At 39.2% G+C, this 14,623-nt stretch overlaps 1 protein-coding gene across 1 annotated transcript in view; it reads right to left on the reverse strand.

Annotated features, from left to right (window-relative positions):
- Positions 1–10,557, reverse strand: part of SLC7A11 (solute carrier family 7 member 11) — an 86,936-nt gene extending 76,379 nt beyond the window's left edge. The window contains exons 1-3 of the mRNA XM_006124420.5: positions 9,860–10,557; positions 6,853–6,979; positions 1,527–1,642 (exon numbers count right to left, since the gene is read on the reverse strand). Coding sequence (XP_006124482.1) covers positions 1,527–1,642; positions 6,853–6,979; positions 9,860–10,136 — 520 coding nt within the window. The 5' untranslated portion in view covers positions 10,137–10,557. The remainder of the gene's footprint in view (positions 1–1,526; positions 1,643–6,852; positions 6,980–9,859) is intronic.
- Between the last annotated feature and the right edge of the window lie 4,066 nt (positions 10,558–14,623).

Consider the following 14,623-nt stretch of genomic DNA (forward strand, 5'->3'; position numbering starts at 1 on the left):
AATACAAGCTAGACCTGGGCAGGAAATCCTTTTCCTCTCCCCAGAAAACTTTGAGATTTTAAAAAATGTCCTGTTCCATATTGAAAGCTTCAATTTAGTCCCAAACTTTTTCACCATGAAAAATGATCTTTGAGAGACCCTCCCCCAGAAAACTCTGTTGTGGCTTCAAGTCCCTGCCCTGCCCTGACTCTCAGGCTACTGGGTATTTTGGGGTGGAGCTCACTCAATTTCCCCTTGGAGATGCTCCATTTTATGTAATTCAGGCATCAGCAAAATATGGCTCACGGGCCAGATCTGGCCTGCCAAGCCACCAGATCCAGCTTGCGGAGGCATCAGCGAGCCCCAGGCAGGCTCCCCTGCTTGCTCTGCAGCCCCTCTTGCTGTGCAGATATGCGGCTGCCGGGCTTCCTTTCTGTTTCAAAACTAGAGGGAAGGAAGGAAGTTTCAGGAGCCGCCCTGGCTCCCAGCACAATCCCATTGGTTGGTTTCTACCCAGAACAACAGCCAGCCAAGAAGAACCATGCCCTCTCTCCTCGGCTCAGTTATTCACTAAAGCACATGGCCAGGCAAGGAGGCAGGCTGGCTGGCTAGGAAACGTTTTAAGCTCTTCAAGCCTTAGCTTGACAGGCAGGCAGGCAGGGTGGTTTGGCTGCTGGCTGGTAAGTCTGCTGGTCACAGCTTGCCCCTGGCACTCCAGCCCCTCCCTGCCCCCTGCAATCAACATACCCAAACCCTCTATCTCCCTCCTGCACCCATACCCCTCCCAGATCTGGCACCCCAATCTCCTGTCCCAGATCACAATCCTCTTCTACCTTAGGTCACATCCCAAACCCCTGCACTCCAGTCCCCTGCCCTAGGTCACAACTACCTCCTTCACCCAAACTCCCTCCCAGTAAGGGACTGAGGTGTGGGAGGGAGACTGGAGTCTCCAGTCTCCCTCCCATACCCCAGTCCCTTACCCCAAGCTCCCCCCTGCACCCAACCTCCATCCCAGATCCCGCATCTCCTCCATTATTATCATGGAAGAGTTCAGCTCTCATCCACTTTCCAACATCTTGGAGTGGCCCCCCATCAGAAATTATTGCCCACCGCTGGTGTAATTACTTAAATATTCAGTGGGACAGATAGAGACTGACTCTATGGCCTGGTGGTTAGGGCACTTACCTAGGATTTGAACCTGCATCTCCCATATACCTAGGCCAAACAAAAAAACAAAAAAGAGCTCTGCGTGAGCTCGAAATCTTATCTTGCTCACCAACAGTAGTTGGTCCAATAAAACTATTACCTTTTCCCTGTTGTCCCTCTAATATCCTGTGACCACTGTGACTACAATAACACTGCATGTGATTAATATTTAATTTATACAAAGTGAAACAGTTCCAACAGAAGAAACAGAAAGATCAATCCTAGGACATGCAGTAATTCTGTAATGGTTCATATCAAGGGACTATCTATTCAATGCATGACTTATTTTCTACTTTAACATCACCTTTACCCATCCCCCAAAACTTAAATTTAATACTTACTGATGCCAACAGCTGTTATAAGCTTAATTGCTAGGTCTGGAATTTCACATTGGATAAAAAATGGTTCCAAAATATAGCGTCCAAATGCCAAGGATATCACTGCTGTCGCAGCAGGGCTACAGTAGACAGAAAGAAAGAATAAAAAAATTATAGTTAATCTACAACAGCAGATAAACAACTTTCACAGAGGATCAGCTACTTTATCATCTTCATTATCAAATTAACTGCAATGTGTCCTTTTAGAACTGTGTAAAACCAGAGTGTCTGAACATAGTGGAAGTTCTCAGGAATACGTAATCATTTATGTTTTGCACAGGTACTATTGAATTGTCATCATCACTTTTATCAGCATGGACTGACTTATGACTTAACTGGTTGTAGCATAATCAGAAATGAAACACATTGGGGATTTATCAACAAAGTCCTTTATTCATTCCCTTTAAGTCAAATAGGATCAGGTACCAGATATAACTGGTATTTAAATCCAACATTATAGACGTTTATGTGGATAGAAGTGCAATGTTTGTATGCATCTCATTCTTCACAAGGGATTTTCAACAAAGTTCAGAGGTTCTGCTTTATTCAGATAAGCACCGTGAAAATATCCAACACTTCTACTCAAGTTCTAGAATATTTAATTGGGAATATTTAACTGTGTCACTAAATTGTAATTGTAAATAGGCTTCTGTGAATCAGTTTTGCTTCCTTTCCTGGTCAAAAGATTCGGGTCCCTTACATTACTGGAGAATATTCCTCAAAGAAAGTGAAGGAGTACTTACTGCAGAATGAAATGCGCAGAAAGAAAGTCCATATTACAGAGACAAGTGATTTGATTTCAAGAGCAGAAGATAGCTCACATCAATATATACAAGAATATATTAATAAGGAATATGCCTCCTTCACTTTTTTAAAACCAGGAGAAAGTTAACATGAGGCCTTAGTATTAACCTAGGTATTGACATCAGTTTGCCCTGTTATTCTAGGTTGGATGTAGTCATGGTTCCCTACAGAGTGGAGTTCCAATAATTGTTTCCGGAAATATTATTTCTACCTTCTAAGATGGCTATTTGTGCTTCCATCACCACGTTACAAACAATAAGGAGCTAAAGGCCAGGGATACATTTCATCTGATTTCCCTCGAGTATGGCCCAGCCTGTTCAGATTAATGATATAGTATTTCTACTTCCTCTTGTGGTCAAAATCAGGAAGTACAAAAAGTGCTTGCAAATTCAAACAAAAGAAAAAAGTTAAGTTTACTTTTCAGTCAACATTCAGTAAAGGTTTGGCACAGTCCTGAGGATAGATGATGAAAGTTTACGATATTTTATATTAAACTTGTTCAACAATCCCTACCAGAGTATCTTTATTGAAAAGTTTTAAAAACTAAACAAATGGTGAAACCAATAAAAATTAAGCAGGAACATGTTGAAATTGCCCTAAAAATCTCTAGAATTCAGACAGACTTTTACTCTCTGTTTATGGAATTTATACATTGTAAAGAATGGTAACAGCTAATATCCCTGCAATAAAATTTGATGAGACAATTTAAAAATTTTATTGAGAGGTTATTATTGTCTGGTAAATTCCACAAGGGATTTCTGAAAAGAAAAATATTTTCTTAACGTGTGATGTATCCACAATATCACAGATTGTGTTGAGTGAGACTTTAAGCAAGCAAATGGCAAAACTATTATAGAATCTCAGAAACTAAAAAACCTATTTAGTTTCTGAGTTAGATAAAGGAGGGATGCTATTACAAATACTTACCCCTCCCACACTAACCCTGGGTAGGGAGGAGGGGGCAGTTAATGGCTTAGCAAACACTAGGTCCTATTTCTCTTCTCATTTACTTGTCACTATTATGGGGATGTCTGCACAGCAGGGCACAAGCTGAATGAAGCTACACAACTTCAGCTATGTCAACTGTGTAGCTGAAGTTGAAATAGCTTTGTTCGGCTTTTGGAGCTGTCCACACAGCAGGAATTCAAAGGAAAACACCTCATTTGATTTCCTTTTCTCCTCGTAAAATGAGGGTTACAGGTGTTGGAGTAAGAAGTCCCCCATCTCGACATTATTTCAAAATAATGACTTGCTGTATAGACATGCATTTTGTTATTTCAAAATAACACCAGTTATTCCAAGATAACACTTCTGTGTAGATGTACCCACATATATTAAACTTCAACTAGTTACCTCTAATTTACAGAAATAAGCAAGAGGAGAAACAAGCATCCCAGCATATTGCAGTTTGCATCAGGTTGTTTGTATTACTATAGATCAGCCGTCAGACCAGATCTTTTGAGTAGCCACACAGACAACTTCCTTCTTGAATTCCAGTGCTCTCTTCAGAACCTTATCTAATCTTTTTACAAAGACCTTCTCTTAAAGAGATAGTGATGATTAGCTGCACCACTATTATTTTTACATCCCGGCTTCTCCTAAACTGTGCCTGCAATAAATACTGTGACTTAATATAATGAGCACTTACATGCTCTCATTTTTTTGGAGATTGTGCTAATAGCTGCAATCCACAATTAAGAAATCAGAGGGTCAAAGCAACAATACACTTTGCATTGCCCTGCAAATGTGAAGAAAAGTTGGCAGAGTACAAGCACCTTATGCTTTTTTTTTCTGCTTTCAGTAATAGGCAGAAAGAGAATTTACCCTTTGCAAGGAAGGAATAGTAACCATGTACAGAGAGAAGCAGGAAAAGTACCAACAGCACATACTATAGCTCTGAATCAGTGCAGCATTTACTTGAACTATGCCATTGTCTAACATATGGTTTAAGCCATGTTAGCAATGTGTTTAAACATCTTGGGTCTTGCTAGCATGGTTTCCCTGACTTGTGACTAAAGAAGGTTTTTTTTTGCCTGACATGGTTTTATAATACACAACTGACATCGTTTCGGGGGTGGGGGGGGGGAGTGGAGAAGGGGAGGAGAGAGGAATGTCCCTGAATGCACTCATTAGAGAAAGAGCTTGTGAAATGTTTTATTCTGGATTGTGGCTGCTCACTAGTCCATAGTTTTCATAATCCTGCAGTCTGGCAGAGGAAAAAAGGCACAGCTGAGGAATGTGTGTGTGTATCTAAGGAGTGACTTCAGTCAGAAAAGAACACAGATACATTTTGGAGGACTAGTTCTTTTTACAACAATAACCGCTTTGTTCACAGCTGTCGGAGTCAGAAATAAAATTCTAGACAGAATTTCAGCAATGTGGTTCTGATAACTGCAAGTCATAACAAATGGCCCCCAGAGTTATTTCTCAGAATTATTGATTCAAGGAAGCCTTGACTTTATTCTCACGCAGAGTTTATATTTATTTGGGTGTGGGACAGGCTGTGACGATAATGAATGTTCTCATGACATCATCAGGAAATTGACACATTTTAAATAAACTTTGAATTCAGAGTGACTTAGCATTATTACTGCTTTTAACCAACTCATTGGGTACTAGAATTTGGATCCTTGCCTAATGCTTGTGTAAGTACTGCAGCGAGATCAGCTAAAGCATGTGCACTGTGATTAGCATGCTGCTTGAGAGGAAGTGAGTCTTATTAAGTCTAGGAAGATTTGAAATGACCTGTGTTTATTTTATGTAGATGAATTGTCATAACTATATAGAGAACATGAACTTCCCACAGAACTAGTTCAAATAGATTTGAAAGGACTTCTATAATCATTTTGAATATGACAATTGATATCCATTAAAAATGCAGATCTTGGTTTGATATAAAGAGATGTATTATTCTTTAAGGGTTCAACAGTGTATACAGTCATTGCATAAGTCACAGAGCAACACAATAACACAGATTCTTGGCCCAAGTTAAGTATCCAGGGACTTAAAGCTACTTTACATGGACAGCTGGAAATTCTCCTGGTTTAGAATAATACCCAAGTGGTATAAAGCTGACATAGCCAGCTCCAAATTTCCCACACCTCCACAGACAAGAAAATGTGGAGGCATGGACAGAGCACATGGTGCTCTGGCAAGCCATCGCCAACTGGACGGTCCTCTAAGGATATGTCTACTCTACTAATAATGTTAACCCCAGACTTGGACCCAGAGTCAGGACCCCACGAGGATGAAGGGTCCAAGCCTGAGTCAAACCAAGACCCAGAGTTCAAGCCCTGTTGCTTTGCAGTGTAGGAGTCCATCAAAAGTATCCCACACTTTTATGGCCCAACTTCTTTTGTCCTCTAGACAGTTAAGTTTGGTGAACAGTCAGGTTTTCCCAAAACTGCACCATAACCAAAGGGCTAGGGCAGCCATGTTTTGGAAGAATAATTTGACTCAGGTTTGCAAAATGCAGTTTAGATGCTCAAACCCAGGGTTCGACAATTCCTAACTTGAGGTTACAAATGAGTGTAGATACTCAACCCCTAGGTTAACAAACCCAAGTTCTGCTAACTAAAATTCCACTAACTCTGGGTTACACTGCAGTAGAGACATACCTTAGAAGACAATGCCTGCCTCTACTGAGGCAGGTAAAAAGATAATTTAGAGCCTCCTTTGCCTTCCTCCTCAATTATGCCAAGCTAGTGTTCAGTCCCACAAAGTTTACTAGATAAATAGGCAGCCAACACATGACATACTGGATGATTAAAAGTTTATTTTATTTATTTTAATTTTATTTTATTTACATATTTTACCCCACCTTTCTATTTAGAATATTCAAGGTGGCAAGTTTAGTGCAGTGGTAGGTGATAACTTTATTTACCTGAGCATCTGCAGGTGCAGATGCTTACAGCTCCCTTTGGCTGCGGATCACCATTCCCAGCCAATGGGAGCTTTGGGAAGTGATGTCCCGGTCCATGTCACTTCTCCAAGCTCCCATTGGCTGGGAACGGCACTCCACAGTCATCAGGAGCTACAAGTGCCCGTACCTATGAAGATTCATGTAAATAAAGCAGTGGCAGCCCACCAGGAGCTAACCCTGGTGAGTCATATCCAGCTTATTGCCCACCCCTGGGTTAATCCTTTAGAGTATTTTTAAATATAATATTTGGGTATCACCACTCGTACTGACATGAGTGAGCTTTGTAGGCTTTGCAGAAGAATTGAAATCAAGCAGCAGAATTTTTTATGAAAACCAGTTCATTTTAAATAATTTTTCTTAAAAATATCTTGAAGCCAAATCATCAGCACTGGCAAATGAAATAGAACCAATAAGTGTCCTGAAGCAGAAATATTAAAAGAACATAGCTGGAAGATCAAAATCCACTTGATTATTTCTATCCCCTGGTATCTGAGTTTTCCCTTTGTATTTGAAACTGCATTGGCAGTGCACAGAGAAAGTAAATAGAACCCTCAACAAGCTTACCGTATTATAAGCAGTTCCACCCAGACTCTAACAAAAGCCAGTAATGGCCCAAATGCCTCCAGGATATAAGTGTAATGGCCACCAGATTTCTTGATACATGTTCCCAACTCAGCATAGCACAGCGCACCTATGGAAATGTATTTAAAATTGAAATAATGTATCACGTGACATAACCAATAATACTTATTTTAAAAATTTGTGATACTTTAGTATTAGGAACAGACTAAACAATAGTGTGTAATTTATGGAGTAATTTTTTCTGACAAATTTCAACATATTTCTTCAAATAAGGTTTCATAAATACATTTTTCATTAGTTCAGTTAGCCCTGTAAGTGGCCAGCTATTTGTGTGTAATTTATGCAATGATGTTTTTCTGTAACCCACTGTATAGACAATTTGTAACTACAGTTTCTTATTACTCAACCAGCTCTAGTGAACAGATAAGTTAGCATGACACAACATTTTTACCTGTCTGGCTATCCCACAAACAATGACGAAGGCATGTCCGCACTTGGAGCGCAAGGTGTGATTCCCACCTCAAGGAGACATACCGTACTAGGTCTCATCAAGCTAAAACTAGAATATGGGAGCATGAGCAGAGGGAGGAGCAATGAATCCTTTGATAACGAGCCCTTCCAAACACTCATTCTGCTGTAATTCCATCCTGTTTACAGCAATCTAGCTACACCCTCTTGAGCTGTGAATCCCATCACAGCTTGAAATGTAGATGTACCCCAATTCCAGTGACTAGGAAATACCATTGATTCAGTCTCTGCTGAGATTACAAGGGCCTAGACACTGTTTACTAGTGCTGAGGCAAGTTGATGGAGCAATGTCAGGAAGCGTGTAGTCAGGACTTCATCCTATTGGATGGTAAATGTGTTGTTTACAAAGCCTAGCAACCCACCCCCAAAATCAGGTTGTTCACTGCTTGCATGTTACTGCATTTCTTCCTCGCTCTGGGAAGCTTCTATATTTCCTTAAAAGAACAGCTGACTTCACATTTCCCTAGTAAGAGGAATCCTTCATTCTTCGATGTATTTATACAGGTTGAAATAAAAAGAAAACCAGTGTTTTGTTATTATTTTAGGAGGTCTGCTCCCTCAAAAAAAGTGATTTGGTCCACTGTGAAGGGACTGTAAGAGAAATCTACAACACCATGACAACCCCCAGAAAGCTCCCAGAGGCTGCCACATGCACAATATGCATTCTCAGCCTTTATGGAGCAAACAACAACTTGCACTAAATATCCTTAGCCATGTGCCATCCCTCCATTCTTTATATCTGTTGGCATGTTTAATAGGCCTTCACACATTTGAAAAGCCAACAGATTCTCAGTTCCATGTATGGACAGCATCAGTCAATGAGAGATTTATCAGCATTAACAAATACAGTCAACCTGTCCATTAGTGTGCACACAGTATTTAAGAAGCCTTTGGGAACCAATGGTAAAGTGATATGGTACATAGTATTATGAGTAGTAGTACATATGGAGTTATCAATTATGTGTTTCCTAATTAATTAATGTGAAAAAGAACAATATATATAGTACCTTAAATGTCCAGTGTGATGTGGTGACATGCATACATCTGATATAGCTATTGCAATGCAAAAAAAAAATGCCACATTATATACAATTTCAGAGATGGATTTGTAATTTAAAGAGCTTCTGCTCTGTTCTTTTTCTAACAGCAGTGCATTCAAGCATATGTTTTAATGACAACTACTAGGCATATCTCATTTGGTAAACTTTTTTTCAGATTATTTAGGGTACCTGATAATCTATTTACAGTCACATTTAAGAAACCAATTGACAGATTTTTCTTTTCTTGCCAAGCACATCTGGACAGATGCAATACACAATCGCTTTGAGGTAACTACTGTATTGTTGCCATACATGTTTCACAGACACCTTTACTGATTAAACAGGTGATCTTTCCATAAGATTTTACCACAATATATAGTGTAGGAGAAGTCTCCATAATTTACTACATTTTAATGTCTAGCTCATAAAATGCATAACTAAATTAAATTATATAGTGCTATGTTGAGGCAAGTTCTATATTTAAATTTAATCTAAAGGCCAACGTCTCATAACTAGATTCCAAGTTATGTATCAGCTTTCACTTCAATTTTGGAAGAGGGTTTCAGTCTAAGGTGGAAACTCCAAAGTTCTACCATTTTTGGTGCATTGGCATAAAAAAAATAGTTCAGTTTCTGTTCAAAATTGATCTTTTATTCATCTATGTTTAGGGCCTTAATGTTCCTTCTTAACAGATGATGCCTCTTAAGTCCACAGAGAGTTTACACAGGATCACATTTACAGGGCTTAAGCCCTGTTTTACTCAGTAATTGCCATCAAGACCACCTGCCAGGAAACAAGGAGTCTGCCAGAAAAAATGGCAGTAATCAAAACCCCTCAGTATGTGTTAACTGCAAAGGTCCATAACTTTTTGTGACATGTTTTTCCATAGAGATATCGTGAGTTGGCGAATAAAGTGAAAAAAGAATAACTAAGTTCTTTCTCACTTACTCACTTGCTTGCTAATAAAAAATTTATCCAGCAGGAATTATTCAATTCAGAGCTTACTCTAGTCAGTGGGGTACTGGATCAAGCTATCTATACATTTCACAGGTGTTCAGACTGACTGGCCCACATGCCCAACTGCCAGCACCTTGCAAGAATGTTGTAAACTGGCCGTTACGGCTGGAACAAAAAGTCATAAATAAAACAAAGGATTGTTCCTTCTCCCGTTACTGAAAGAAACATTATTTCATCTTATAATAGTTATAAAAAGGTACAACAGGGTATTGTCTCACATTGCTTGTAAAGATATAAGACTGAATGCGCAGTTCTATATGCCATTTACAGACACTATTAAGTAACAAACCATATCTGTAGCCTTATTGGTCCTCATATATCAGATTGGTCTGTGATATTCAATAGCAGGGGGAAAAATTCACCAGCTGCCCCCCAGGATCAATTATAAACTTTCACCAACTTACCAAACATGGAAAGGACACCACACACTGTCCAGACAATCAAGGACATTCCCACACTGCCTGTGTTCTTTAGTATCCCTTTGGGAGAGATGAAGATTCCTGCTCCAATGATAGTGCCAATTATAATGGAAACCCCTCTTAAAAAAGTTACTTTCTTCTTCAGCACCACTTTTTCTTCCTGGGATGGCTTTTTACTGTCCAGAGAGGGCAACCTGCCAATAGATTGCCCCTGCAAATAGCTTCCATTAGAGACTGTGGAGAGAGCAGGTTTCCTGAACATGCTATAATGCCACCAACACAATTAAAAACAAAATAAAAAAGTTTCTAGCTAGCACCCAAGGTTTCTTCCTGGATCTTTGTGCTCTCTTTCTAATTGCTTTCACTCTTTCTCCTTTTTGTTACTTTTCAAGCTGCTGCTGCACCCAGGTATAACACTCTGAAGGTGTATTTTAAAATTCCCTGCTGTATAAATACTACTTAGTAACACCTGTCCTTTCACGTTGTTAGCTGGTGCTGCTCTCTCATTGGAAACCAGCTCAGCTTCCGCATGGACTTGTATTTAAGCTCCTGTCATACTAAGTTAGTCCTGCTGAATGATGATGCAAATTCTCCAGGTTTGCATCAGCCACAAGAAAAGGCTCTGGCATTACTCAGCATTTTCAGATGGTAACAGCATGTTGCACAACTGATTTGAGCTTCTTAGGAAGAACAAAGCTCTCACTTGAAAGGAAGCTTAACGAATCAGAAGGTAGTATATTACTGTCAACACCTCCCCCCCCCCCAGATATATTTAAAGCAACTTGTAGTTTGACACAAAAGCCTGTTTTTAAAACACAAAGATCTTTAGCCAGAAGGAAAAGAAAATCAAACAGAATGCGTCACATTTGGTTCTATTCCAATTTTTTTCCGACTCCTTTTAAGCTAACAAAGGTTTTGTGAGTTTCAACTTTTATTTCTGAGTTCTTTAGTTTTCCCCAAATCTATCCATTACATGTAAATTTACATCAAGACTACATACCTTTACATAAAGATTACATATAAGCCATTTGCTATCTTGTGTTGCCTAGCAACAGCCAAATCAGACTAGTAAAAATCCACTGTACAGTAATTCTCACATGTAACAGAGTTTCTGGGATGTTTGTAAGAAACTCAAAAATGAAAATACTCCTTCAAGCCAGGTAAGCCCTCTTGTTAACAATCACAGCAAATTCTTTCAAGATATGAGAGCAAGAGGTCTGCATTTCAGAGCACTGATTTGTCATGTAATAATGTCTCAAAGCAGAAACGTTATCTGATTTTCATGTCACCATAGTGTCTTCCTGAGTGGATTAACTAATCTGTGCTTAGATGAATTACTTGATTGCTAACTCAGCTACATCGCTTTTTTATATTTTGATTTAAAATCAAGTAACAATTTAAAAAAATCAGCTTCCACTAAAAAATCAGTAGTTCTTGAGCACTTACAACCTCATCTTGGGACAGCCGGTACAGTATATGCCACAGGAAAAAAAAATCCTATGTAGCAAAACTATCACAGCTGCTCATGGCTTTGGGGTCAATCAGCATAATGAGAAGTAGTTATTGCCTTGCATGTTCCTTTTGCAGTTATTGCTTCATTAGCTCTGAATAAGAGGAAAAAGATACTAGCTAAACGTTTTGTCATTTCAGAAGGCGGCACTGAGCTCTAAGCACAACTTCTGTGCTTTTAAGTGTATCTCAGACACAGTAAATATTAGAGCATCATAGCAGTGATGTTTATGGTGCTGCAGTAAAAGCTGAGTCAATGTTTTTAAAACCTCATATTTTCAGGGGTTATGACTTGCCTATAATAATTTGCAGAGTGATAAAACTAGGCATAAAAAGCCTGGCTGTTTTTAACATACAGAGAAACAAACAAAAATAGTTTTTTAGCATTGGATATATATTTGTAATGCTATAATATTTTTAAAGGGCTTATTCCTTCCTTCACACCCCTCCATCATGTATTCAACAGCAACTCATTTGATTTCTCTTCTGTTTTATACTTCTCATCAGCACATCACTGGGTAAGAGAATATTGCTTTCTATTAATGCATGAGGTAGAGGAATTCCTACAGAATAATTCATTATGGTCCCTCTACTAGCCATACATGCAACTCTACCAGCAATTGAAGCAAGTGACTTGAACTACAAGCCAAGCCAGATCAAAGAACTAGCCACTAACCTGTGCTGGCTTGAATACTTAAATTTAAAGGGGCTGTATACTGAACAATCACAAGGAGAGCTGGTCAGGAAATATTTAACAAAATGATTTTCAGCCAGAGCATATCATTTTACCAAAACTGAAACTTTCCTAGGGAATGTGTCAGTTTCAATGACACTTTTGTGAAGAATTGGTTTCCCAAGTCCAAAGTGGAATGTCTGGTCTAAATGAGAGAGAGAAAAAGCAGCCTAGAATAGCTAAGAGTCTGATGACTGGGAAAGTCACCTAAGATGTGGAAGACCTAGGCTACATCTACTCTGCAGCTCTTTCCGGGTATACTGGAGGTATTCCAGAAAAGCTATGCCGCGTCTAAGCAACGTATCAGCTTTTAAAAAAAAAAAATCGGAAAAGCCAACACGTTCTTTCACCATCCCTATAAACCTCATTGTATGAGAAAGAAGGGATGTGCTGAAAGAGGAGGTTTTTCCAAAATCTGGCACGTGTAGATGCGCTAAATTTCAGAAAAGCCTCTTCCAAAAGAAAAACAAACCCCTGCCAAAGAAGCATTACACTGAAAATGTATTGAACAAAAATCAACTATAAATGTTGCATGTATTTGGCATGTCATTTCATGCAGTGTACGAAAGGGTGCTAAATTCTGGGCTTTTATAGTAACAACAACCTCGTGTAGGTACACATACTTCAGACTGGCCAGTCAGACTGATTGGTTTAGATTTATTTTTAATTAAGCGTTCTGGTGCTTTTCTATTTTTCTTTTCCAAATCCTTCACTTTTGAAGACTTTCCAGTAACAGCATTTATAACTTTTATTAGATTCTGAGTTTCCCAAATGCTTATATCAGCATTTTGGGGTTATTAGAGCCAGAGTGATTTAGAGTAATTTATGGGATGAAAGTCAGCAAGTATGGCACACAGCCAGCCCCAGAGTAGAGGAGTATTTGAAGGAGTCTTAAAATCATGTTTCCATGCCTTCCCTGTCCAGTATATTCCTTAGCTGCAGCTGAGACTCTCAGACACTCTGTTCTTATATGTCCATACCTCACCTGCTACATTTTGAGGGCTCTTGTAATATAAACAATAACTAACAACAGCACCTCAGTGAGGACACAGAAGGTGAAGTTTGATTTTGAGTCTCTAAATTGGTCCAAGAAAAAACCTGAGGGAATCAGGACAAGGCAGTGTTTCTTTGTCAATTTCGTTCACATACTTCCCAAATTGTAGAGTCCAAATTTCATTTTATATTTTTTTTTTACACAATAACAAGATAGAGATGTCTCTTACTGCCCTGACTCTTGCCAGTTACATGATCTATAATTGAAGGAAGTACTTTTATATCATACTTCTGTCTCACTATCTGTACCGGCCTAGTGCATGTCCTAGGGAGGTCATATCTACTGGCATCCTGCAGGGGTCAATGCTGGGTTTGGTACTGTTCAATATCTTCATTAATTACCTTAATAATGGAATGGAGAATATGCTTATAAAATTTGCAGATGATACCAAATTGTACTTTGTAGGGCAGGATTAGAATTCAAAATGGCCTAGACAAATTGGAGAATCAGTCTGGGAGCAAGATGAAGTTCAGTAAAACAAGTGTAAATACTACAAGTGTAAAATACTTCCCTTTAGGAAGGAAAAAACAAATGCTCAACTGCAAATGTGGAATAATTGATAATACTACAAAAAAGGATCAGGGGATATAGTGGTTTACAAAATGGGTATGAACCAACAATGTGATGTAATTTAAAAAAAGACTAATATTATTCTGAGGTGCATTAACAGGCGTGTCAGAAGAAAGATATGGAAGGTAACCATCCTGTTCTACTCAGCACTAGTGAGACCTTTGGGCAGTACTATGTTCCGTTCTGGGAACTGCATGATAAGAAAGATGTGGTCAAATTGGACAGAAACAAAATGATAAAAGGTTAAAAAACCTAACCTATGAAGAAAGATTTAAAAAATTGGGTAAGTTCAGCCTCATAAGCATTTCAACTCATACATAATACACATCTTTAAGAATATCTAAAAATCCTGAAATGTGAATCAAGTACTACTGTTGGACACCAATTTTTCTGGAAGTCTGGGTACTGCAAACTTCTTTTTCTAAATGTCCATGCCATGTACTCAAACTGGGGCCATATGCCTATAAATAGTTCATGGTTCACCACCCCTCTGACGCCTCCTGCTGGACATTCTGGGAATTAGCTCCATCATTCTTTGGGATGGCCTCAGTTGGTGGTGCTTCACCACTGTCTCCCCCCACTGTCTTCACTGCCTCCACTATCTTGGCCCATGGCATTACTGAACCACAGAGTCCCCCCTGAGTACATCCCCTCTGGCAGCATCTCAGCCCCACTATCGCCTTCCCTTCTGGGGGGAAGTGTGCCTGACGCTCCTCGCTTGCCTCAGTGGCCAAATGCAGTCCTTATTTAGGCCAGTCTCCTGGGACATCCATCCCCCCACACCCCATGCTTTATGAAAACTGGCTTATGAATATAAATGTACATAACTCAAAGATGCTTTAAACAAAACACCTCATATAACCTATCAATTCTTATCTTACAA

This window comes from Pelodiscus sinensis, chromosome 4, assembly GCF_052426305.1.
Source record: "Pelodiscus sinensis isolate ZL-2025 chromosome 4, ASM5242630v1, whole genome shotgun sequence".
In the NCBI taxonomy this organism is placed as follows: domain Eukaryota; kingdom Metazoa; phylum Chordata; order Testudines; family Trionychidae; genus Pelodiscus; species Pelodiscus sinensis.